This window comes from Amblyraja radiata, chromosome 17 (assembly GCF_010909765.2).
Source record: "Amblyraja radiata isolate CabotCenter1 chromosome 17, sAmbRad1.1.pri, whole genome shotgun sequence".
Classification (NCBI taxonomy): domain Eukaryota; kingdom Metazoa; phylum Chordata; class Chondrichthyes; order Rajiformes; family Rajidae; genus Amblyraja; species Amblyraja radiata.
In genome coordinates this window covers 43,287,234-43,315,102 of record NC_045972.1, presented here as the reverse complement: position 1 = coordinate 43,315,102, position 27,869 = coordinate 43,287,234, and the positions used below count along the sequence as shown (strand labels likewise).

General features: G+C 41.5%; 2 protein-coding genes across 3 annotated transcripts in view; one reads left to right on the top strand and one right to left on the bottom strand.

Annotated features, from left to right (window-relative positions):
• The window catches only part of rpgrip1l (RPGRIP1 like), a 111,738-nt gene extending 93,231 nt beyond the window's left edge, over positions 1-18,507 (bottom strand). Inside the window, exons 1-4 of one of the 2 annotated variants that reach the window (XM_033036326.1) lie at positions 18,361-18,507; positions 16,690-16,832; positions 3,415-3,502; positions 1,476-1,620 (exon numbers count right to left, since the gene is read on the bottom strand). In XM_033036326.1, the coding sequence (XP_032892217.1) occupies positions 1,476-1,620; positions 3,415-3,499 (230 nt within the window). In that variant the 5' untranslated portion in view covers positions 3,500-3,502; positions 16,690-16,832; positions 18,361-18,507. The remainder of the gene's footprint in view (positions 1-1,475; positions 1,621-3,414; positions 3,503-16,689; positions 16,833-18,360) is intronic. The other variant, XM_033036327.1, reaches the window with a different exon arrangement.
• Positions 18,508-18,682: 175 nt separating this feature from the next.
• The window catches only part of fto (FTO alpha-ketoglutarate dependent dioxygenase), a 296,064-nt gene continuing 286,877 nt past the window's right edge, over positions 18,683-27,869 (top strand). Inside the window, exon 1 of the mRNA XM_033036328.1 lies at positions 18,683-19,019. Within this exon, the coding sequence (XP_032892219.1) occupies positions 18,978-19,019 (42 nt within the window). The 5' untranslated portion in view covers positions 18,683-18,977. The remainder of the gene's footprint in view (positions 19,020-27,869) is intronic.

Genomic DNA, 27,869 nt, shown 5'->3' with positions numbered 1-27,869 from the left:
AGCCTTTGTTTTACTCATTGGTCTGGTAATGCTTATGATGGTCAATGACTGGTTTTGCCACAAGAAAAATGGTGATGGGTGATTCAACAATGGGAAAGCTTTCTTTCCCCATTTTCTCACAATACAGGAGACATTCAGATCACCAGGTCTATGCTGGCTCTCAAAGTAACCCCAAAATTTTAATTTCCCTAATTAGTTCCAAGTAATTTTTTCTCTCTACCATTCGATTTGACTCCCACCTGATTCTCATGACACCATCTCCACTGGGGCAATTTAGCAAATTAACCCAGCAACCACAGAGCAGAAACAAGGAACTGCAAATGCTGGTTAGTACACAAAATGACACAAAGAGTTGGAGTAATTCAGCAGGTCAGGCAGCATCTCCGGAGAACATGGGTAGGCGACGTTTCAGGTTGAGACCCTTCTTCAGAAGGATTTAGACCCAAAATGTCACCTATCCATATTTTCCAGAGCTGCTGCCTGACCTACTGAGTTGGCACGTCTAAATTGGAAGTTGTGGGAAGGCATTTATATTCCCTCTTGTTGGTCCTTTGAAAGCTGGCTGCCCTTTTCAGGCAGCGCCTCCTGTAGATCTCTTCGATAGTGGGGAGGTCAGTAACTGTGAGAGACCTGGCAGTGTCCACCACTTTCTGTAATCTCCTTTCTTCCAGGGCATTCGAGTTGCTGAACCAGGCTGTGATGCAAGCAATCAATATGTTCTCTACTGTACACCTGTAGAAGGTCAAGAGAGAATTCTTCGACATACCAAATCTCCTCAATCTTCTAAGGAAGTAGAGGCGTTGTTGGTCTTTCTTTATGATTGCATCAATGTGCTGGGTCCACTACAGATGTTTAGTTATGCAGGCCCAGAAAGGTCTTGTTGACTCTCTCCACCACTGACCCATCGATGATGTCAGGTTAGTGGATCATAGAAACATAGAAAATAGGTGCAGGAGGAGGCCATTTTGCCCTTCGAGCCAGCACCGTCATTCATTGTGATCATGGCTGATCGTCCCCTATCAATAACCCGTGCCTGCCTTCTCCCCATATCCCTTGATTCCACTAGCCCCTAGAGGTCTATCTAACTCTCTCTTAAATCCACGTCCTTCCTCTTCTAAAGTCAATAATCAGCTTCTTGGCTATACTGACGTTGAGAGCAGATTCTTTTTCCAGCACCATTCAATCAGATCTTACTAATAAATAATCTTGTGTCATTTTAAGGTAGATATTGGGGATTGACAGACACCCAATCTCAGAGACCAAAATCCAGTAAAGGTCTCTGCTCTGGGAATTAAAATTGATTGCAATTGTTTTAATGTACTCAAAGTAGCATAAAAAGATTTTGAAAATAACATATTTTCTTGCCTTGAAAAATTGTAATATATAATATAATGAAATTCAAAGGTCATAATACTTTCTTAACACCTGTTTGCACCTGTTAAATCGCTGACGGCGGAGAAAACAGAAACACTAACCTTTTAATTTTATCTTCTTGTTTTCGTGCATGTTGCTTGAGTAAAAGATTTTCATCATGGAGCCGAAGAAAGCGATCTTCCAGCTCTTCACGTGAGATGCGAGACACTGCTTGGCGAGCTCTAGTGTTCTGTACACTTGTTGACTCTGAGTTGAAAGATATTGTAAAAACTAGGTTATTAGATATTCTACCATAAGTACACAATTTTGTACTAAGTCTCACTTTAAATATTTCAAAATTAACAATTGTACCTTCGAACTGAAAGACCTCTGTGAGAGACACAAATTGCTGGAGTAACTCAGCAGGTCAGGCAGCACTTCACTCCAGCACTTTTTGTCCTTTTAATAAAGCAGCATGCTGTGGTTACATATTGTGCGTTACTTCAATTAAACAATGTGGGAAAGTGCAACAGCATTTCCTGGATGACAATTAGTATAGGACGGCACGGTGCATAGCATTAGAGTTGTTGCCTTACCCAGAGACCTGGGTTCGGTCCTGACTACGAGTGCCGCCTGTACGGAGTTTGTACATTCTCCCTGTGAACGCTGGGTTTTCTCCGGGTCCTCCTGTTTCCTCCCACATTCCAAAGATGTACAGGTTTGTAGGTTAATTGGCTTCGGTTAAAAATTGTAAATTGTCTCTAGTGTGTAGGATAGTGTTAATGCATGGGGCGATCGCCGATCGGCTCGGACTCGGTAGGCCGAAGGGCCTGTTTATGCGCTGTATCTCTAAATTAAACTAAACTATAGTATTTATCAGAAAATAAATTCACAAAGTAGTAATGACCATCCAGTGACATACTGGAGGGTAAAACAGTTATAAGCAGTATTTTTTTAAGCTGGTGCTGCAAAGCTCAATTAACTCAATGCCTGTGCGTAAAGGACATTGCATTTTGCATGATATAATTTTGAAAATGAGATTAAGTACATTCAGTAATTTAATATGTGGCAAAGTGATGGCACAACACATTTGTGACCAACAGATTGTCACAGCGGGCAATGCCACCAGGCAATATTTAGGGTAGAGTTTATGAACTTATGAAGAGAAGAATCCAGCTAAATACAAACATTCTTGAGGGAGTCTTTTAAGTTTGGGCAGAGAAGAAGCCTTATGAGATAGGCCACTTACTCGAACTGTGTAATATGAGGAGATGGTCACCTGATTTGAGTCCAAATTTTTATCCCAAACATGCACAGAATTCAAATTCAAATTTTTGTAACAAAATGCACACATGTATCTGCAAAATCAATTTTGCTCAAACTAGATCTCAATGATGAACCCACTCTAAAAATGAACTATCACTGAAGTTAAAATCCACACTTTTTTGAACAATCACATATTATTCACCCAACACTGCTCAAAATCCATTTGGTAAGTCTTATCCATTTCTCCATTTGACATGGACAATAACAAACACTGATCATTTTTGAGAATTAACAAATCACAGACTGGTATATCCCTGTGGTAAATAGTCAAGGAAACTATTCTCAAAAAACGAATGATCCGTAATATAGACAACAATATTTTGACTCCATTGTTCTCCAGAGTAAATTACCATGAATTAGGGTCCGAGAACACTAGAATCACATATGGAGTTAGTTTAAGTAAATGCAGCCTTAAATTTTTTTCTCATGCAAAATCTTCCGAACAAAAAAAAGGGAAGAAAGGAAATGTAAGTTTTAAAATAGCGATCAAAATGACTTCTGTTTATGGTAACAGGATGTTATGGAGACAAAGAATCATGAAATAAGACTATATCTTTACTTGCACAAGGCAGGTGAAGCGTACAATCAGTACCAGCTGATATTCAATAGTGGCTTTAATCTGTAAACCCCAACCACTTGGATCAATGATACCATAAAAGGAAGATATTATGAAGTAAAACTAATGGATACATTGATCAAAGTATGTTCTAGTAATGACTAACAGGTGCGTCCAACCTTGTATTCCACCAATTCCAGTCAGGCTCATGCCGACATCCTTCACAGGGAGGTCTCCTGCTGTCTCATCAGCTAGGCCTGACATGGTCTGTGAAAGAAAAAGGACAAATTACACTTGAATGTTTTTCATCCGCACCTTGTACCTAACATCACAGGATTTTATCCTTGAACAGATGGATAAATCTTATTTTTATGGATTTTCCTTACATAGATTCCATGTTTTGAAACTGTTTATTAAAGCAATCAAACTGTATTGTGAATACTTCAGCGGTGATATACGAAAAAAACTTTGTTTAAAAGTTACATGATCTAGAACCTTTCATCTGCAACTTAGATAAATTATAAAACAAAGCCTACAACCACTTTGTTCTGCTTTATGAAATAACCAATTCCAGCTTTAAAACCTTTACCACCTGTTCCACATGTGATGCTTACACTCAAATAAAATTTGTTAAGTATTTGCCAAACCAGGTGTTCTTCCTTTGCAAGATGTTTAACCTCATGCTGCAGTCCCCGCAAAGTAAAATGCATGCACACTGTGTTGAAGTTCACACACCAATTGAGAATTAGAATTACAGCTTTACAATAATACTGTTTTCATAAAAAGACTAGATTTTAATGTTAGCCACATAAATCCCTTTTTTTTTTAATAACGGAGGCAAATAATTTAATAGGTAATTTTTTCAAGTAGTAACATAATAGATTTTTTTGTTGCTTTGCATGCCAAACATTGTCAATTAGGATAATTAACCTGGACTGGAGCTGCAGAAGAATAGAAAGACAAATTGTCTGCTTTTGTTAACCCTAAAAAAATAATGTTGCCCACAGAATCATATTTGTAACATAATTCTAACGTGCAGGATGAGGAAGACTATTACATTTATCTCTAAACTGAGTCAATTAAAACCGTGATGCACAGCATAGTTTACACTACAATAGTATGTGAAAGTTTTCCAATAGTTACAGTTTAGTACATTCGTCAGATTAAAATACTCAGTAGTAGTTTCCATGACAGTAAGAATATGTAACTCTCCCATGGAGCTTCAATGGAAAAGTGGCAAAAACGATGTAAACAGCCATTTCTCTGGGAAAACTGAAAATCCTCCAAATAAACTTTATAAATGTTATATTTAAGCATTTCAATGAATAAGATTTGAGATATGCATGCTTATTTTATTTGTCTTACTTTTGTGGGACCTCACCTTTAATAATACACAGAGAATGCAAGAACAAAGTTTTACAAATTTGAAGTCCAAATTTTGGACAAATTATATAAGGGGGATGTGAGGGATAATTTTTAATGAAACCAAAGAACACCTAAAACAAGAATTGCACAGTAAAATTCTGATAATCCACGGCACTTCGTACTTTGGTGTTGCCAGACAAGCAGGGTTTCCAGACTATTGAATGTTCCTTCTATTACTGGGGCCCTGATGTGTTAGAGGAGGTGCAAGAATCAAGGCCCCAGTCTGCTGTAGGGTGCACAGGAACTGTGACCATGGTGAATGGAGTACGGGAAAACAGATCCTGGGAGTAAGAGAGCAAGGACCAAGGTGAAAAGAAAGAAGGTGTGGAACTGAGCAATGAATGGAAATTGAACCTTGGATCTGGTGAGAAGAAAGGGAGTGCAAAACCAGAATCTGGTTAAGTGAAAATGGAACAAAGGAAAGTGAAAAGAGAATATAATAAACAATATTTGATGAGCCAGGTGCCATACCATTAAGATTTCCAATTAGCTGGATTGTGGTTATCAGAGTTTTACTATGTAGGCACTTAATTATTTGTTATAATGTGGAAGTGGGTTAATCTGCCGCTCAGATCATGCCGACTCCCCGCAGAACATGCCAATTTGACCTGTATCCCTCAGCCTCTTGCCCTGTATAATGCCGCATATTTTCTCTCACAGACCATCTCTTCCCCTTTGCTCTATCTACTGTACATGAGTTTGAATCAATTGTATCTATGTATGATACATTATATCTGTTTTGATAAGTAAAACAAAGCTTTTCACTATACCTCGGTACATGTGACAATAATGAAACTAAACCTAATAATAAACCTAAAGTAAGAGCGAAGGGAATAGAAATGAAGGATTACTTTTCCAGGAATCTATATAGAAGCTTCGGCAATTTTCTGTGATGTACAATTCTACAATTTGAAGAACTAGAGGGGAGATAAGAAAAAGTTCTAGAATTTAATTGTGACATTCAGGAATGTACTCTGTGACCTATGGAAGCGTATTCTTAATAATATTTTAATAACAAAAGACATTGCTTTCTAATCATGAAGCTCATCTTGAGGGTTCGTTGACCATGGCTAAATATTTCTGCTTTAGAATGCGTGCAAGAGGACAAGATGGCAATACATTTGATGTTGATTTTAATGTAGAAAATTGCACCATGATAAAGAGGAAAAAGGGAATAAATAATGAGTGTTGCGAGGGGAGTAAAGATGTCTACGATTTGGGTTTTGAGTTGTTAAAAGATAATCTGCTTCAAATAAAGGGCTAAAAAAAAATAGCAGCGAGATGTTTGAACAATCCGGCATCAATAACGATGAAGGGAAGGATGTTGCAGACATGTTGGATGTTACCAGGATGAGAATGTCATAGCAGAGAGAGTGCAGATGTCTTGGTTGGCAAGAGGACTTGAAGAAGAAACTGTTCAAGTTTTATAATTAGTGAATTTTGAGAAGATATCAATGTCAATATAGTTTAAATTATTTCAGTATGAATTAAACAGAAGAACTAGTGTTAATGTAATCACTTAGGAGAAGCTTTGACTACTCACAATGAAAAATATAAACCATGAATAGTTAATGCTGTGGTTAATTAATCTAAATTTTTTAATTGAGTTTTTAATCTCCTAACTAAAATTTAAAGAATTTCCCATATTGTCAGAGTACAAGTATTTTTTTTAAATTATCATAATTAATCAAACCTGAAGTACAGGTAATCCCTTTCTCATTGTCACAGTTCAAGTTAGATTTATAAATAGTGAGAAACAAGGATCTGCAGGTAAATTCAGGTACTTGTACCATTGTGTGGAACAATGAATGTAAATTATCATTATGTTTGCATTTCAGTTCAAAGTAAATATAATCAAAATGTTGAAAGTGGACACGACTTTTGTACACGAATGACGAATACATGTTAAGAACTTAGCACCCATGGAAAGTTATCAAAAAGAATTATGCAAGAAACACCAACTAGTCATTTTAAGTGTTTAATCAGTACACTGGGGGCACTCGGCAATGTTCTGACAAAAAATGTTTAGAATACTTAGCTGCTTGCATGACTGACTTCAATACAGGCTGTGAGCAGTAAAAGTGTAGAGTTAAATCTGGCAACCAGACTACAATGCATTTGATCTGCAGATTCAAAAAATATAGTCAAATAAAACTTCCTGCAGAGCTGTGCAATGTTATTTCCCTTGAGTAAATTATCTTGGTAGGTAAACATTTAAGCTATTAAACAACCATGTGAGATTTCTACAGTTAGTTCTCCACAAGTAGATTCCTGGCAATGCCATCAAAGTGCCTAATGATAACTATCATCTCATTAGCAAGGAAAATGTTCACAATAGATAGGGTGAAATATTCCTATAACAGCACTATTTTTTAATCAAATACCATGGATGCTCAAACGTCTGCTAAATTGTAACAATTGCTGGTCATTGACATCTTAATCTGGCCTAAGAGCCTCAAAATAGGCTTCTACTTCCAGTGACTTTATTTTCAGATTTACTAACGTGCTTTAATTACATATCCTTCTGGAGGAAAATGATCTATATAATTTAGTAATGCAGCTGAACCTCAAATAATTTAATGTGGTTAGCAACTTGGCCATAGTCTGATTGCAGGCATTGATCATGAGAAAGCTTTCTAGATTAACAACCTTTTTACAAGTGGCCCGTGGGAGTGTTTCCTGTTGGAATTCAAATTGATTTTATCTAAAACAGGACCTTGGAAGATATTATTTTTGAAATATGTTTAACAATCTAATTGAATAAAATACATTTTATCATCCTGTAAATTTTGTGCGAGTATATCAGGTAAATCTGTATCCAACTCAGCTCAGTTGGCCTTGCCCTTCGCAGTCAAAGAATGTGGCAACAATTACTTTTAAGATTTATAGATGATCATTACCAATAAAGAAAAAGTTGTGACTTTGATGAATGTGAATAGCACTGGAGAGTCGATGCGATATAAATTCACGCTCACTGCTAATATTAAATTTGCAATATTGTGGCAGCTGCACATTGTACTCCATTTCTGAAATTCAGTCCAATTGACTTCTCTGGAACCAAATTTCAGAAGTAAAGTCTATTTGCACACTTTGCACTGGTGATTGACTACAATTTTCTATGGTAATGATTCAGAAATGTGAAAATAAAATCATAGGGTTTCAGGTGCAGAATAGAGATGCTGTTGAGAAGGTCTTTGAAGTGCTCGTTTCAGCAGGCCTTGTCTGCCGCTGTCCTGTTCTTTGCTCCTAGTGAGGTGGGACCAAGGGAATTTGGGGAATAGATGGTGCTTTCTATATTGACGATTTCCCTGCATATTATGGCTGTTAGTAGATGCCTGCTCTTTCTCCAGCCAAAAGGATCCAGGTTCTCCAAGTTTGGCTGTAAATCTTTATTTTTATAGTGGAGAATTTTGGGATGGGCAGAGGATTTGGGGATAGTGTGGTGTTGTGGAGTGGGCAGATTAGTGGCATGCCTTTGTCTTGCAGATATTTAGCATGGAGCCCATTCTTTTGTCCAATTCAGTGAGTAAACTAATAATGATACGAATCTTGAATTGAAGTATGCACAAATGCAGGGAATGTCTGTATTCTAGGCTTGATAAATGAGTGACCTTAGTTCTGGAGTGGAGGTGACAGAGATTGCATATTTCCCGTTTGCACTGTGATTTAGCTCAACTCCTGTGGAGAACGTGGAAAGTGAGGAGCAGGTTTGCCATAAGGAATATTGAGGAGAGGGTTAGAAGTATGACAATGTTCTAAGATTGTGTCTATCGTAGACCTGTTGGTTAGAATCCCGACTTAGATGCCATCCTTGTGACAGATATGGAATGGACAGGTTTCTGAGGACATCCATGTTTGAGAGATATTCTCTATGATTCATCTTGGTTGATAGAGTTAAAAGCTTTTGTGGGATTAGGGAAGCGCCATATGTGATGGTTGCTTGGTTTCTTGGAGTTGTTGTACAAACAAGTTTAATATCCACTTAATGGACAGAATCTGCACTGCGGCAGAGGAAATGTTTGATCTTTTGGAAAAGACAGTTGTCTGAGGTTCCACGGCATGCTCTCTTTTTTGCGGCTGTGAAATTCCTGCGAGAATTTCTTCTCCATCAAGTTTTAAAACATCATTCATATGCTGTATTTTTCTTATATATGATGCCATGGAATATGCACTTTATTGACACTGTACTTTTTCACAGGATGTGGAAGTCGCCTATAATACTGGTCATTAATATTTATTCCCGATTATACTGAAGCTGAAGAGATAATTCAGACCTCTACATCGGAGATGCCTGCAGTCATATACATGCTAGGCAGGGCAAGGATGACAGATTTTGATGGCAAGGTTGTGTAGCTAAAAAGGTTGCTACATCACAGCTCAGGCAACCAAGTCCAAACATGACCTGATTTGCTGTCAATGTGGAGTTTGCATATTCTTCCTGTGACTGCAGGTGCTCTGGTTTCTTCCCACATCCCAAAAGTATAAAATCTATTATTATATCGATAAATATATCTATATATCTATAGAAACAACATATTTAATACTTTGGCTAATCAACGTTGTAACCCACATTTCTATCACACAAGATATTGCAGTAAAAAAAAAACTTAACATGTCTTTTTAAATTAAGATACTACAGATTTTTCTAAAATTAACATGCTGGAAATGTACAGATATATCTTGGGGTGCAAGTCCATAACCCCCCAAAAGTGTTAACATAAGTAGATAGGGTGGTAAAGAAGGCATATGACATGTTCGCTTTCAAGCGTCAGAAGTCATGGTGCAGCTATGTAAAACATCTGGAGTATTTGTCACCATGTTACAAAAAGGATATGGAGGCTTTGAGGAGGATGCAGAAGGAGTTGACCAGCACGTTGTCTGGATTAGAGACTATCATTATAAGGAGCAGTTGGACAAACTTGGGTCTTTTTGTTTGGAGCTTTGGAGGCTGAGGGGATCCGTCATAGAAATAAGTAAAATTAAGAGAGGCTGAGATATGATAGATAGTGAGTCTTTATCCCAGGGTGGAAATGACTAAAACTGGAGGGCTTATCTTTAAAGTTAAAAGGAGATTTAAGAGGCATTTTTTTTACACAAGTCTAGAACAGGTTATCAGTGAAATTGGTGGAAGCAGATACGACTCTAATGTTTAAAAGGCATTTACATAGACTCATGGACAACCAAGCAGGTGTGCAGTTTAAAATGGCACCCTGTGAGACACAGATATTGTGGGTTGAAATGCCCTTTTCCCTGCTGGTCTACGTTCTTTCTTTCATATCTGTTCTCCCACCCTCATTGAAATCTAGGTCAATTTCAACATTTGTGTGCAATTTAAAAGAAGTCACATTAAATTGTTGAAAATGTCCACATTTGGATAAGCAAATGAAAAAAAATCCCAATTTTTTGCTGTTTATTAAACATGAACAATAGTCGGCTTCCTATCACTTTTACTGTGAAATCCACGCCACTAAAGGTGAAGGACTAAAATTTGACATTGACGATTTTTCTCCATATATGCATACATTCTGGTTATAAATCACTGTTTATGAGTATGTGTATAAACCTCCGTTACTTTGAAAATAGTTTTAAAGACAATGTTAAAGAAGCTTTCATAAAATCAGTATATGATGTTATCTCCCAAAGCACTGCATGCTTCAAAGGGGAAGATCATATAGTGGTTGACACAGAACTCTGTATAGGTGGTTATGTACCATTCAGGAATTTATTCACAAGCACCCTGTGATCACAAATCCTCTAGGTTGAAATAATTGCAACATTCTGTTTCAAGAATAAAGGCATATAAACTTGGGGAAGTGGAAAAACCCCCAAAAGAAAGAACCTTTAATATTACTGATGATTTGTCCAGCAAGGCTATATGGATGGACCTGAGAAATAAGAATGGGATGATCACCTTGTTGGGAGTGTACTGCAGGCCCTCAAATAGTCAATGGGAATTAGAAGAGCAAAAATGCCAGGAGGTTGCACGCAGCTGTAGGACTAATAAAATTATCGTGGGAGGGGATTTTAACTTTCCAAATATTGACAGGGATCTAACCTTCAATGGTCCCATGACAGTATTTCTATTTTCACAGTGATGTCACTTGGTTATTATAATGTCATTCTTTTCAAAACAATTACCATAGTCAAAGTCAATTTTATTTGTCACATACACCCGAAGGTGCAGTGAAATTAATTTGCCAGTAGCAATACACTTAAAAAGAACACACAATACACAATAAGATTTAACACAAACATCCACCACAGCATTCTTCACTGGGTACAAAGTTCAGCCAGTCCTCCTCCACTTGTTCACCCGTGGTCGGGGCCATGAACGGTCGAACACACTCCGCGGCTTGGAGTGCCCGAATCGGCACTTTCCTACCGGAGACCGCGGCTTCAGGATGTTATAGGCCGCAGGCCGGCGGTCCGAGTTCTTCTCCGGCGATCGCCAGCAAGGGATCCCAGACTCCGCGATGGAAAGTCCACACTGTGTCCGCGGTTAGAAGCTCCGCAGACTGAGGCTTCAGGATGTCGTAGTCCGCAGGCCAGCGATCGGAGCACTCCTCTCTGGCAACCCCCGGCAAGGGTCCGCCCGCTCCGCGATGGAAAAAGTCCACACTGCGCCCGCTGCTGATGCTCCAGGCCCGACTCCAGGAAAGGCCGCTCCAATCCAATCTGTTAGGCCGCAAGAGAGGAGGCAGAGAAGCGACATGGAAAAAGTTGCCTCTCCGTCGAGGGTGACTGAAGAACTGTTTCCCCCTCCCCCCCCCACCCCCACCATCCCCACACAAGATACATCGAGAAACATCCTTAACAAACCAATAAAAACAAAATATGTCTAAATAACAGAAACACTGCTGGCTGGGCAGCCGACCCGCAGCGCCCCCACTGACCAACACCGATGACAAATAAAAATGTTGTAATAATCTAGTCCAATCAAATTTCCCAAACACACTATAAAATGTAATCGTTTCTCAACAGTGTAGAGCTGTTTTTACACATGAAAATAATTTGTCATTAGTAGGAATAGATTTGAATACTCTCTAATCTTGAGTGGAGTTTTAGAAAACCATGTCATAAGAGGATTAATTTTCATCTTTCTCATTAATTTATGTGGATGGAAATATCAATGGAATGATTTGTAATGCCACAAATAACATTAAAATATGCAAAATGATTAGTCAATTAAGTCAGTAGGTAGCAGCACGAGGTGAATAAGGGAATCAAGTTTTAAAAACCAACATGTAGAGGAACCAATGATAGTTTTCTAAACCAACATGTAGAGGAACCAATGAGAGAGCAGGTTATACTAGACTGGGTATTGAGTAACGAGGAAGGGTTAGTTAGTAGTCTTGTTGTGCGTGGCCCCTTGGGCAAGAGTGACCATAATATGGTTGAGTTCTTCATTAGGATGGAGAGTGACATAATTAATTCAGAAACAAGGGTTCTGAACTTAAAGAAAGGTAACTTTGAGGGTATGAGATGTGAATTGGCCAAGATAGACTGGCAATTGATTCTTAAAGGGTTGACGGTGGATATGTAATGGAAGGCATTTAAAGGCTGCATGGATGAACTACAACAATTGTTCATCCCAGTTTGGCAAAAAAATAAATCAGGGAAGGTAGTGCATCCGTGGATAACAAGGGAAATCAGGGATAGTATCAAAACAAAAGATGAAGCATACAAATTAGCCAGAAAAAGCAGCCTACCAGAGGACTGGGAGAAATTCAGTCCAGCAGAGGAGGACAAAGGGCTTAATTAGGAAAGGGAAAATAGATTATGAAAGAAAACTGGCAGGGAACATAAAACTGACTACAAAAGTTTTTATAGATATGTGAAGAGAAAAAGATTAGTTAAAACAAATGTAGGTCCCTTGCAGTCAGAAACAGGTGAATTGATCATGGGGAACAAGGACATGGCAGACCAATTGAATAACTACTTTGGTTCTGTCTTCACTAAGGAAGACTTAATTAATCTGCCGGAAATAGCAGGGGACCGGGGGTCAAATGAGATGGAGGAACTGAGTGAAATCCAGGTTAGCTGGGAAGTGGTGTTAGGTAAATTGAATGGATTTAAGGCCGATAAATCCCCAGGGCCAGATAGGCTGCATCCCAGAGTACTTAAGGAAGTAGCCCCAGAAATAGTGGATGCATTAGTGATAATTTTTCAAAACTCTTTAGATTTTGGAATAGTTCCTGAGGATTGGAGGGTAGCTAATGTAACCCCACTTTTTTTTAAAGTGAGGGAGAGAGAAAACGGGGAATCACAGACCAGTTAGTCTAACATCGGTAGTGGGGAAACTGCTAGAGTCAGTTATTAAAGATGGGATAGCAGCACATTTGGTGGTGAATTCATTGGACAAAGTCAGCATGGATTTATGAAAGGTAAATCATGTCTGACGAATCTTATAGAATTTTTCGAGGATGTAACTAGTAGAGTGGATAAGGGAGAACCAGTGGATGTGTTATATCTGGACTTTCAGAAGGCATTCGACAAGGTCCCACATAAGAGATTAGTATACAAACTTAAAGCACACGGTATTGGGGGTTCAGTATTGATGTGGATAGAGAACTGGCTGGCAGACAGGAAGCAAAGAGGAGTTAACGGGTCCTTTTCAGAATGGCAGGCAGTGACTAGTGGGGTACCGCAAGGCGCAGTGCTGGGACCCCAGCTATTTACAATATATATTAATGATTTGGACGAGGGAATTGAATGCAACATCTCCAAGTTTGCGGATGACACGAAGCTGGGGGGCAGTGTTAGCTGTGAGGAGGATGCTAGGAGGCTGCAAGATGACTTGGATAGGCTGGGTGAGTGGACAAATGCATGGCAGATGCAGTATAATGTGGATAAATGTGAGGTTATCCACTTTGGTGGCAAAAACAGGAAAGTAGACTATTACCTGAATGGTGGTCGATTAGGAAAAGGGGAGATGCAACGAGACCTGGGTGTCATGGTACACCAGACATTGAAAGTAGGCATGCAGGTGCAGCAGGCAGTGAAGAAAGCGAATGGTATGTTAGCATTCATAGCAAAAGGATTTAAGTATAGGAGCAGGGAGGTTCTACTGCAGTTGTACAGGGTCTTGGTGAGAACACACCTGGAGTATTGCGTACAGTTTTGGTCTCCTAATCTGAGGAAGGACATTCTTGCCATAGAGGGAGTACAGAGAAGGTTCACCAGACTGATTCCTGGGATGTCAGGACTTTCATATGAAGAAAGACTCGGCTTGTACTCGCTAGAATTTAGAAGATTGAGGGGGGATCTTATAGAATCGTACAAAATTCTTAAAGGGTTGGACAGGCTAGATGCAGGAAGATTGTTCCCAATGTTGGGGAAGTCCAGAACAAGGGGTCACAGTTTAAGGATAAATGGGAAATCTTTTAGGACTGAGATGAGAAAAACATTTTTTACACAGAGAGTGATGAATCTCTGGAATTCTCTGCCACAGCATGTAGTTGAGGCCAGTTCATTGGCTATATTTAAGAGGGAGTTAGATGTGGCCCTTGTGGCTAAAGGGATCAGGTGGTATGGAGAGAAAGCAGGTACAGGATACTGAGTTGGATGATCAGCTATGATCATATTGAATGACGGTGCAGGCTCGAAGGGCCGAATGGCCTACTCCTGCACCTATTTTCTATGTTTCTATGTTTCTAAGTGTGAATAATAGAAATCTGTCTGTGTGGATCAGTCGGGTGTTATTCATTTGGAATTATGAAATAGGGATAATTGAAACTAGCGTTTTTTTTGTAAATATTTACAGATTTACATGGAGACAGAAATGTTGATAGACAATTACTATTAAGATTTACTAACAATATTATATAGACTTGAAGAAAATAAATGGGGAGTACTACTATGATAGTTAAAATAGTTTAGATCATAATAATTAGATCAAATTAATATTTTAGTATGGCCTGACATAAAATATTGTTTCTGCTTTTTGGTCATTGGACATGGAGAAAATTGATGAAGTGCTTCTTTAAAGACTGGATGTGTCGTAAAAGAACTGCAGAAGCTAGTTTAAATCGTAAGTAGACACAAAATGTTGGAGTAACTCAGCGGGGCAGGCAGCATCTCTAGAGAGAAGGAATGGGTGGCGTTTCGGGTCGATACTGGACGATGGCTGTTTTCATGGTCTTTAAGTGCATAGTTAGGAATTAGTCATAGAATCATGCCGCACAGGAACTGGCCCTTTGGCACATCATGTTCACACTGACGACTATGCCTTGTCGATTCAAGTGCTTGTCCAAATACCTCTTAAATGCTATGAGAGTACATGTCTCCACCCCATTCTGAGAGTACATTCCAAATATACAAATACACTGTTTAGAAAAAACACTTCCTCAGATTCACTCTAGTCAAGTCGTCACATTTATTTATATAGCACATTTAAAAAACAACTCTCGTTGGCCAAAGTGCTTTTCATTTGTTATAAGAATAGTATAAACAAACAAAATTACATACATATATACATATAACCCTCGCTCAGTGGACGTCAGGAAAGGCTTGGGAGTATAGATAAGATTTTAGTCTTGACTTAAAGGAGTCGATGGATGGGGCAGTTCTGATAGGAAGGGGGATGCTGTTCCACAGTCTAGGAGCTGCAACCGCAAAGGCGCGGTCGCCCCTAAGCTTTTGCCTAGACCGCGGGATATTCAGCAGCCTCAAGTCGGCCGATCTGAGGGACCTGGAGGTGGAGTGGTGGGTGAGAAGACTTTTAATGTAGGAGGGGGCAAGCCCATTGAGGGCTTTGTAGACATAGAGGAGGGTCTTGAAATGTATACGGAACCGCAAAGGGAGCCAGTGAAGAGAGGCCAGGATCGGGGTGATGTGGTCCCTTTTTCGGGTGCCCATCAGGAGTCTTGCTGCGGCGTTTTGGACCAGTTGCAGGCGGGACAGGGAAGATTGGCTGATGCCAGTGTAAAGAGAGTTGCAGTAAGCTAGGCGGGAGGAGATAAATGTGTGGATGATCTTTTCGAGGTCATCAAAGTGGAGGAATTGTTTTATTTTAGCTATCGTCCAAAGCTGAAAGAAGCTAGCTTTTACCACGGCATTGACTTGTTTGTCAAATTTCAGTGCCGAGTCAAATATCACGCCGAGGTTTAAAATTCATATTGTACATTGCATACAGGAAAAATAGGTCTACAGAGAATGTCATTTTCCTTAAGTCGCACTTAAGTTTCCTTAAGTCACATTAGGACCTTCCTAAGGAAGCAATGAGGTTGGGGGTGGGAGGGATAGAAGTGGAGGGAGAAATGTCTTGACTTAACCACAGCGTCTTCCCCACTGCAATCAAACTCCTTTACATCGCTTCAACACCCTCTTCGCAGAGGTGCTGTCATATATACTACCTTATTCATTTATTCTATTATTGCACTTTAGTATCTTTAGTATTTAAATTTTTGCACCATTTTTCAGTTTTGCACTCATCAATGTATTTACTGTTGTATTTATTATTACCATGTGGGTATACTGGTTACTTTGCAAGATTCATGCAAGAAACAAAATCCATTGCATATTGCTGTATATGACAATAAGCTAATCTGAATTTATTCCTTACGTTAAATTATTGCCTTCTGATTTTAGATACCTGTGCCATGGGGAAACGTTTCTGATAATTTTGTAGATAGTACATGTTGCAGTTACTTTGATAATTGTTCACGTAATTCTCAAAAGCTAGTGGCAAAGACAATTTTCAAAGTTGCCAAAATTCATTGGATTAAATACATAAGGATTTCCACATGCAAGGAATCAAAAAGAATTAGCTAATGCTCTGCTCTAGTTCTCTTAATGAAGATTGAGAATCCTTAACATACCCAAAAAATATCTGATCAAACAAGAAAAGGTTTATACATCAATGTAATCAGATTATACCAATGTCTCTCTTTACATTACTTATCTATCATTGTGGTTGTCTGGACACATATCAAGCTTATCTTGTTACCATAACCAGTGATATCTCCAAATTGAGTCATGAGATTATAATTTATCCGCTGAGGTCAACAGGAATCAAGGGGAAATCCTACCTTAGGCTGGAGTCATATATCGTAGAAAGGAAGATGGCAGCTGACAGCGCAGGCAATTCAACTCAATCCCAGGATACCATTGTAAGAGTTCCTCAAGGCAATATTCAAGATACAATCATCATCAGCTGCTTCGAAAACTATACCTTCAAGAATAAGTCAAAAGTGGGGACAATCAGTGATGCTCACAGAGATTTCAATTCCATGTCATTCCTCAGCTAATGAGGCAGTACGTTACCGCGCGCAGCAAAGAATTGGTGTCCCCATGTACCGGAAATCCTGGGTGGTGTATTGAGAAGTGCACCAAGGAAGCTTTGGCTAATATTTCAGCACATTCTGTAAATAGTACCTGATGCTGCTACTTTGAGACAGTGATGGACAACATGAACACCAGAAACTAGGAGCAGGAATAGAATTAGATCACCTGGCCTCCCAATTCTGCCCCATCGTTCCATATGATCATACCCAGGCCTCAGATTGAGATAGTGGACATCAACAACATAACTCCAACCAAACCATGCTTTACATTCTAGATGTCTCCATTGACCAGAAGCTTAAATACATCTCCCATGTAACATTTTTTGACAGAGTCTGAATACTCTGCAGGTGATTCACATTTTGACTCCCCAAGGGTCCTTTTATTATCGACAAGGAACAAGTTGGAATGCAATGGAATATTTTTCAGTCTGGAAGAGTGCAACTGTGAGAATACTCATGGAATTTGACAACACCCAAGATAAATCAGGTTACTAGACTGGCATTCCAATCACCATATTCAGAGACTTCACCACTGGGGGAAAGCAGCTGTGTGCCTTGATCAGGCTCTGCTCATGAGAACTAGAGTGTGGACTGGACTTTGAAAATGATGCCAACATGGTGTCTCTTGCCCTCTTACACTTGCCAATCGAGGGTGTGCTTAAGTTTGGGAGTACAATTTATAAGAAACGAATTTCACCGTGCTTTGTACATGACAATAAAAGCACCATTGTGATAATATAACATGTACTGAGATTATTTGCCAAAGGCTTCTTCCACAATTATGATCTCCACCCTTCGAGAAGAAAACATGGGAAGACCATCACCTGCAAATTTCACCTACCAAAGACAAGATGAGGATACTGATTTATTTTTCTAAGTTTTTTCTATTTCAAATAAGAAAACTGCAGTCCTACAAAGTGAAAAGTGGGAATTGGTTGGTGTGCTCATTTGAACACCATGCATGTCTAATGTCAATAAGGAAGATAATCAAGAAATCAAGAAGATAAGTCTGCAGAAGGGCGACCCGAAACGTCACCTATTCCTTCTCTCCAGAGATGCTGCCTGTCCCGCTGTTACTCCAGCATTTTATATCTATCTTCGGTGTAAACCAGCATCTGCAGTTCCTTCCCACACAAAATCATGGTAACCCTTCCTTAGTGTGTAGGAAAGAATTGCAAATGCTGGTTTAAACTGAAGATAGACACAAAATGCTGGAGTAACTCAGCGGGATAGGCACGATAGAAGGAATAGGTGACTCTTCGGGTCGATATCCTTCCTTAGTCCCGCTAGATCGAATAATTTTCAGATAGTTTCACACTATCAAGGGGCTCAAACATTAGTAAATGAGACCATAAGGGAAATAATACTTAGAAAACCACCTCCCGTTTTGTTACAAAACTGCGTTGTACCACTCACCAAATGCACTCCACACAACGTATTAGGGATTCATTTACCACCACGACTGTTGCTAGCACACAACAGTTTCCGGTTCGTCGGCGCTTCGCGGGGCGCAATGTACGTTGGGGTCTTGTAGTTTCCAGACTCTCTCAGGGAAGGCAAGCGCCTACACCGCAGGACTACAACTCCCAGAGGTCCGCGCGGGGTCGCTGGCACACCCCTAGGTGGGGGGGAGGGAGATAAGGTCAGTCGGGCCTGCTGATTGGTTTAATGAGCCGACGGTTCTCATTTTGCGATTGGCTGGAGGGGGTGTCAGTCACGCTAGGGGTCGGGGAAGGGAGGGATAGGTGCTCGGCGGTGAGGGTCGCGTGCCCGCCTGCCCTTGCGCTTTGAACGCTGTGCGCGCGCTGTCAGTGCCGTTGAGGACCCGCTCTATGATATTGGGCGCGAACCGCGAGCGCTCGGTTGCGGGCGTCGGATGTCAGGCGGCGGGGGTCAGACACCCGCTCTCCGGGCGGCTGGGGGAAGGAAGGGAAGAGGGGGGGTAGGTGGGTGTGTACTCCATCGCGCTGTACACTGGGACCGTAATGGCGCGCGTTTAAACTCACTGCTATAGTACGGGGGAGTCAGCGAGGATGAAAAGGTTCACTATACACGATAAAGCGAAGGAGATTAAGGTACAACCTCGCTGCTCGCAATCCGGAGCTTTTCTTGTTTTATCTTCTGCAGTTTTGATGTGTGTGTGTGTGTGTAAGTCCATCTCTGTAGTAGGGAGGACAGCACGTTGAAAACAAGGCCAGAAGGAGACACAAGAGTGCAGATGATGATGAGATCTGGGGCTGCAGGAGGAGCTCACACGTTAAAACAATCATTTCAATTCAATTCAATTCAACTTTAATGTCATTGCACAAATACTGAGTATGGGTACAACGAAATGCAGTTTTGCGTCAGTCCGTAGTAGTGCAATATAGAAATTTAAAAAAAAAAAAAAGAGGATACAGAATAATAAAAAAAATACAGAATAATTAAACAATGGGGACGGAGGGACCGGAGGAATCTATCGGCGGGACTCCGAGTTCAGCAATGCGACGGTATGATTGTAGAAGCTGTTCGTCATCCTACTGGTACGAGACCTGAGGCTCCTGTACCGCCTCCCTGATGGGAGGAGGGCAAACAGTCCATGGTTGGGGTGGGAGGGGTCTTTAATGATCTTCCCAGCCCGTTTCAGACACCGTTTTCGATGGAGGGCATCCATGGCAGGGAGCGGGGCACTGATGATGTGCTGCGCGGTTTTCACCACCCGTTGTAGTGCCTTCCTGTCCGCGACAGTGCAGCTGCTGTACCATACCGTGAAGCAGGCGGTCAGGATGCTCTCGATGGTACACCGGTAGAAGTTGGTCAGGATCTGGGGGGACAGGTGGGCTTTCTTGAGCCTCCTCAGGAAGTAAAGGCGCTGCTGTGCCTTTTTGATCAGCTTGGAGGTGTTGAGGGACCAGGACAAATCCTCCGAGATGTGTACCCCGAGGAATTTGTAGCTGGAGACACGCTCCACCTCAGTCCCGTTTATATGGATGGGGGTATGTCTGCCCCCTCTGACCTTCCTGAAGTCGACAATAAGTTCCTTCGTCTTCTTGGAGTTGAGGACGAGGTTATTATTGGCACACCAGGTTGTCAGGTGCTGGACCTCCTCTCTGTAGGCTGACTCATCGTTGTCACTGATCAGTCCTACCACCGTGGTGTTGTCAGCAAACTTAATGATGGCATTGGATCCGTACTTAGGGATGCAGTCGTGGGTGAAGAGGGAGTAGAGGAGAGGGCTGAGCACACAGTTCAGTGTTATAGTGGTGGAGGTGAGGTTGTTGACCCTAACAGACTGGTCTGTTGGTGAGGAAATCCAGTGTCCAGTTGCAGAGGGAGGTGGAGATGCCAAGCCCGCTGAGTTTGGTGATCAAGCTGGCGGGGATGACAGTGTTAAAAGCGGAGCTGAAATCAATGAACAGCAACCTGATGTAGGAGTTGTTGTTGTCCAGGTGGGTCAGGGCAGAGTGTAGGGCCGCCGATATGGCGTCCTCTGTATACCTGTTGGCCCGGTAGGCAAACTGATGGGGGTCCAGTGTGCGGGGGAGGCTGGCTTTGAGGTGAGCCAAGATCAGTCGCTCAAAGCACTTAGCAATGACAGGGGTGAGTGCCACTGGGCGGAAATCGTTGAGGCTCCCTGTGGCTGACTGTTTGGGCACTGGCACGATGGTTGATGTCTTGAGGCAAGTGGAGACAACACCCTGGGCCAGTGAGAGATTGAAAATGTCAGTAAAGACTGGGGATAGTTGTCCAGCACATGCCCTAAGCACCCGGCCAGGGATGCCATCGGGGCCGGCAGCTTTGCGCTCATTCACCTTGCTCAGTGCATCTTGTACAGCAGAGGTGGAGAGACTGAGGGGTTGTTCATTTGGGGGTGGAGCAACTTTGATGGCTGGTGTTTTGTTATCTCGGTCAAAGCGAGCATAGAAATGGTTTAGCTCGTCAGGAAGGGTGGCGTTGTCTGGGGGAGGGGTGTTAACTTTCTGGTAATCGGCAAGGGATTTGATTCCTTGCCACATGCGCCTGGGGTCAGAGTTGTTTTGGAAGTGCTCCTCAATCCGCCGTTTGTGATTGAGTTTGGCATTCCTAATTCCCATTTTCAGATTGGCCCTGGATGAGCTGTATCCCTCAGCGTCGCCAGATCGGAAAGCGGCATCGCGAGCCTTCAGTAGGAGTCTGACCTCCCTGCTCATCCACGGCTTCTGGTTAGGGAAGGTCTTTATTTCTTTGTGGGTAGTGACATTGTCGGTGCAGACTTTTATATAGTCCATAACTGTTGAGGTGTATGCGTTGATGTCCACTTGTGAATTGAAGGTGGACTGGGTAGCAAACAGACTCCAGTCTGTCTGCTGAAACTGCTGCTGTAAAACAGAGACAGCCCCCCAGGCCAGACCTTCACTGTCCTCGTGGTAGGTTTCACACGTCTGATCAGAGGTGTGTATTTGGGGAGCAGGAACAGAGAGAGGTGGTCAGACTGACCAAGGTGGGGGAGGGGGAGGGCTTTGTAGGCTTCAGTAATATTAGTGTAAACTAAATCCAGAATATTGTTTCCTCTGGTTGGGCAGGAAACATGCTGATGGAACCTGGGGAGTACAGTTTTAAGGTCGGAGTGGTTGAAATCACCCGCAACAATAAATGCCCCCTCTGGGTGAGCAGATAGATGTTTGCTGATAGCAGCTTGCAGCTCTTCCATTGCTAGCCTGGCATTAGCGTCCGGTGGTACATAGACTGCGGTGATAACAGTCGATGTGAATTATCTGGGCAAATAGAAGGGCCTGCACTTTAACATCTGTAGATTATGTCCCATCATCCAGATGAAGGGACCCGGCTCGAAATATTGAGACTAGAAACAAGGGACTACAGATAGCCCAGCTGTTGACGGTTGTGCAGTAGCAAGCAGAAACAGAAGCAGAAGATGCAAGTTTACAAAAAAGGATTCTGTGTTGGATTAACTCAGCATTTCTGGGAACATGGGTAGGTGAAGTAGGACACAAAGTGCTGGAGTAACTCGGCGGGTCAGGCAGCATCTCAGGAGGACATGGATAGGTGACATTTCAGGTCAGAAATATACATTTTGGACTGAAATATACACTGTCCATCTCCCTCCACAGATGCTACCTGACCTGTTGAGTTTCACCTACAGATGTTCAAACCTTGAGTATCAAAGCCAGGAAGTCATGTTGCTGCTTAATAGTTGGACACAAGGAACTGCAGAAGCTAATTTACAGAAGAAGAAAAAAGTGCTGGAGTAACTCAGCAGGTCAGCCAGCAACGAGAAGGGTCCTGACCTGACATGTTGCTTGCCCCCAGAGAAGCTGCCTGACCTGCTGAGTTAATCCAGCACTTATGTCTTTTTTCAGGACTAGGACTAGTTAGCCATCATGTGGAGTTCTGATGCTGCCCTGACATGTTGCTTGAGCATGTTCTCCAGAGATGTTGCCTGACCTGCTGAGTTACTCCAGCACTTTTGTCTTTTTTCCAGCTTTAGAGGACTTTAGTTAGGCCACATGTGGAGTATTGAGTGCCGTTCTGATCACAGGAAAGATGTGGAGGCTGTGGTGAGGATGTAGAAGAAGACTACCAGGGTACTGCCTGGATTAGAAGGTAATAGTTAGAAGGAGAGGTTGGACAAACTTGGATTGTTTTCTCTGGAGTGTTGATGGCTGGGGGGAGAAAATCTAATAGAAGCATATAAAATTATGAGAAGCATAGATAGGGTAGACAGTCAGAGTTTTTTTCCTCAGGGTGGAAATGTCTATGACATGGCGGTGTAGCTTTAAGGTGAGAGGAGCAAAGTTGAAAGGTGATGTGTGCTGCAGGTTTTTAGAGTGGCGGATGCCTGGAATGCACTGCCAGGGGTGGGCGTGGAGGCAGCTACGATAATGGCATTTAAGAGGCTTTGAGATAGGTACAAAGAAATACGATGAATGGAGGAATATAGATGACATTCAGGTAGAGGAGATTAGTTTGACCTGACATCGTGTTTGGCGAAGACATTGTGAGTTAAATGGACCGTTCCTGTGGTGTATTGTGCTCCCGCAGGGCCCAAGTTCAGGAATCAATGGTTATGGTGTATCCCAGCGCCCATCCCATCCCACATCCACAATGTTATAGGAATGAGTAGGAAGTAGATTTTCAAATCTAGGTTTAGATTTGTTTTGTTTTAGAGAAATTGTGTCATCAGAACTTTACTCAGATGCAGGATTTCAACGTGACATATTGACCATTCCACAGACGCTGCTCGATCCTCTGTCTTTCCGCAGCTTTTTTTTGCTCCAGATTTCAGCCATCTGTAATCTGCATGTCTATTTCCTACCAATTAAATAGTTTTGGGTGTGTGATAGAAACATGTGCCTTCGCTACGAATGGGCTGTGAATAACAAATCAACTAGCCTCATTAACAGAATAATTTGCGATTGCTGCTTATGTAAATAACACCCATCAACCTTTCTTCCGAGAAGTGAAACTATATAATTATATTAAACTAGAAAACTATATTCACCAAACAAACAGCAAACAATGGGCTGTTTCCTTTATCATCGTTGCTTTTTTGCATATTTTCATATTCATTGTTCTTTTTTCCTCTACATCATCGTCTATATCTCTCATTTCCCTTTTCCCTGACTAGTCTGAAGAAGGGTCTCGACCTGAAACGTCACCCATTCCTTCTACCCAGAGATGCTGCCTGTCCCGCTGAGATACTCCAACTTTTTGTGTCTGCCAGATGTCCCCCACCTTCAAAAATCTAATTTGAGAAGCAACTTGTACTTTCCCCCTTCGTTTGTGATAGTTATCTGTTGTAAGAGTAAGTTTAGATTTAAAATACGACTTTCAAAATCTCAAAACAAAAGCATTTTGCACCCAATGATTTACTTTTGAGGAGTGTTGTGCCTATTGTGATGATGATTAGATAATCTGATTATAGTGATATTTGATTGAGGTATGGCGTTTTTGGCAGGTAGTTAAGACACTTGTAGTTTATGATCTTTTGCATGTTTCAAACAAAAGACAGTACCCGGTATATCATTCTTTCAGTTCTACACTTTATTGTCACTTTTTGCATTGGTATCTCTAGGATGATATTTGAATCCACAATATTTTGAGTTGAGTGAGAGTGAAACCTGTTGATTCACAGCTGACCTGTGATGGCAGAAAAGTGAAAGCTGCACTATTTCTATGGTGGTGGTGCTTTAAGTGTGACCACTTATAGGAGTGTTGAAAACTGAACTAACAATGTACTAATTTTCATCGGAGGCTGAGGAGAGACCTCATAGAAGTATATAAAATTATGAGAGGCGTAGATATTGCAGACTGGTCAGAAACTTCTTCCTTGTGCAGAAATGCCAAAGCTAAGAAGGCATTGCTTTAGGGTGAGGGTCAACATTTTCATACAGAAATTGGTGGGTGCCTAGAACGGGCTGTCAGAGTTGGTGGAGTCAGATACGATACAAGCATTTAAGAAGTTACAATTCAATTACAATTCAATTTTATTGTCATTTGGACCCCTTGAGGTCCAAACGAAATGCCGTTTCTGCAGCCATACATTACAAACAAATAGACCCGAGACACAACATAATTTACATAAACATCCATCACATTGCTGTGATGGAAGGCCAAAAAAACTTATTTCTCCACTGCACTCCCCGGTGGGCGGCGCGACTCTCGTCAGCAGCGTCCTCTGCAGTCCGTCTGCGTTTTTATTATTTTATGTCTATGTTTTTATGTAGTTTTTGTTATTTTTTGTTGGGGTATGTGTGGGGGGGGGGGGTGGGGGTAACTTCTAAATCTCTCCCTGCACGGGAGACCCGACCTTTTCTTTGTCGGGTCTCCGTTGTCGTTGGGGCTGCAACGAGGAGCGGCCTCCAACAGGAAGACCGGGGGCTGTGGTGCCGACTACTCACCTCACCGTCGCGGAGCTGGCCGAGTCCAGAGCGGGTGGAGCTGTGGTGGACGCTGCTGCGACCCGACCCCCGGAGATTCGGTGGCTGCAACTGCGGGTTTGGCGGGCGGCACCGGGAGCCCGCGGGTCCCTGGAGGGAGTCCGCTTTTCAGGGCTTCCGCAACGGCGACTTCTCCCGCCCGAGTTGCGGGGTTGAAGAGCACCTGAGCGGGGCCTTACATCACCGCCCCGCGCGGCTTGGAATGGCTGCGGGACTTTGCGAGCGCGCGTCGGGGGCTCTAACATCAAGACCCGGTGCGCGACCTTGCATCACCCGGCGTGGCTTTAATGGCTGCGGGACAATTCGCCATCGCCCGCCGGGGGCTTTGACTTTGACTCTGACCGGTAGTTTTCGGTAGTCCCATGATATGGATCATGTGCATGCAGAGGAAATCAGTTTAACTTGACATCATGTTTGACAATGAACAATAGGTGCAGGACTATGCCATTCGGCCCCTCGAGCCAGTACCATCATTCACTGTGATCGTGGCTGATCATCCACAATCAGTACCCCGTTGCTGCTTTATCCCCATATCCCTTGACTCTGCTATCTTTAAGAGCTCTATCTCACTCTCTCCAGAGAATTGGTCTACTCAATGTTAGTAAAAAATAGCCCCTCTTCCCCACCATCTGTGTCCTGGGCCTGTCACATTGATGCAATCCCCAGCACTCCAGTTCAGAAGTTTGGGGGGATTTGGCATGTCGGCAAATACTCTTGCATCCTAAAGTGTATGTTGAAGAGCATAATGACTTGCGGCATCATATCTGGTTCCGTAACTCGAATGCTCAGGAGCAAAGCAGGCTACAGAAACTGATTTACATTGACCTCTCCATCATGTGTATTGAGCTCCCCACCATCGAAGGGAACTAAAGGAAGTGCTGCCTCACGAAACCAACTAATTTCAAAGACCCACACCTCCTCGGCCATATTCTTCTCGTTGCTGACATTGGAAAGAAGGTACAGGAGCCTAAGAACCATTACCTCTAGATTAAATAATGGCGTCATCCCATGAAACATCAGATTCTTGAACCGCACTGCACAATCTTTTCTCAGCACTGAACCACAGTGAATGTTGCAGTACAATGGCTGCTCTACTTTGGGTTTTGCAATATCCTGGTCTAGTTTACTTGGAACTGAATTTATTATACTTATATTTTGTATTGTGCTTTAATGTTCCTGTAAAGCTCCAAGTAAAAAATCAGTTCATATCTGGTGACAAAGATTCTTGACTATTGGTGGATTTTGTAAGGTTAATAGAATGGACAAGAGGTTACAAAAAGCAACCTAGAGACTCACCCGCTGAGTTTCTCCAGCATTTTTATCTACTCTAGAGAGACGGTGGTTACTGCAAGCATTTAGAATTCGGGATGATTGTTGAAAACGTCCAAGGCAATAAAAAATGTAAACACCAGTGATAAAGTGTAGTTTAAGAAGAATAAAATCTCGACTGCCACACATTTAGCTTGTCTGTTGTAGTTTCTTCTATCCATCTTGAGTTGGATCACATCGTTTATCATTACTCAACTTTTTCCTTTTTCCAATTTTTGATTTGTTTTACTAAATGTAAGTCTTTCAAATAAATAAACACAAGTATGTGGCAATGAAACCACAATGTTGAAACTGATCTAATCGGTATTAATTTCTGGGCAGGCAGTTGTGGCCCCATGCAAAGCAGTGGTTTTAAATTTCTGTGGAATTCTAAAATGAGCTGCAGCTTTCAGTCACTGTTAACTATTCCTTTGACATCTATTTGAAATACTAAATTGGCTTTACCTTGCCAATCTGTACGAAAAGTAATATAAACATGTACGCATTTCAGATAAATCTTTCATAAGAATAAATTTATTCGCCTGCAACATATTTTCACAATCTTGACAAATCATGATGATGGATTTCTTAGTTGCCATTTGGAATGTATGAGAAATGAAGTATTTGACTTAATGACATTGGATTGTGTTAGCACTCCAAGTTCTTCTGTCAGTTGATCATTAGGATATTTTTTTATGAATTACGGTGCTTCATGCATAATTTACATGTTCCTTCAAACTTGACAGTGCAATATTTAACATCACAGATGTTGAATTTATGTGCCTCATAATTTGTATTCAATAGAAATGGTAGTTGGTAAGACCGCACATCAGTCTAAAGTGAAGTTGCACGTCTGTTCAGATTATTTTATTCCTTGGCTAAATACTGTTTATTTAAAAAAAGAGAAAGATGACCAATCTGCCTGCACTGCGTTATATTGGTAAATATTTAACGTAACTTGTTTTGGGCACAAAAATATTGTTACTTTATTCTAAGTTATGATAATGAGGCCTTAAGGTTTGATTCATTAATTAAAAACTTTTTTTTGCACATCATTGAAAATATTTCAATTGTATAAGACTACTTTTAAGTTCAGAAGAATCAGGAAAACAACATTTAGGGAAAGGTAATGATGTCCAGGGCCAACAATGGGGTTGAGGTAAACTGTGTGCATTCTGACGATAACAGAAAAGAAGGGAGAACCTTGAACACTGGAGATTAGCAGGATTCTTGTCAGAAGTGATTTCACGGGATGGAGTGTGCACAATCCTAGATGATTCTGATGCCTTGGCACTCCTAAACCAGTGTTCTTACTGACCTTCATCTACAACTAATGAACTAATTGTAGACCTTTACATCCTATGTTGCACCATTTTGTTCATCCCCGGCTGAATTAGCTCCCTTTTATTGGATCCTAGTACCATTAGGACCACTTATCTCCACTTCCTACAATATTTCACCTTTCTTCAATCCACAGTTTTGTAACTGCCATTCAATTTCACAATTCTCTCAAAACTCCAAACTGAGTTTAAGAGACATTTTAAGATACCTCTTGACTACCTTTTCTCATGTTGCCTTCTGTGATATGATGTCAAACTTTGTCTCATGATCTTTGTGCAAAGTCCTTGAAATGGTTGCAAAAGTTGCAAGAGATGTCAACCAGTTCAACTGTTTGTTTAGTTTAAAGATACAATGTGGAAA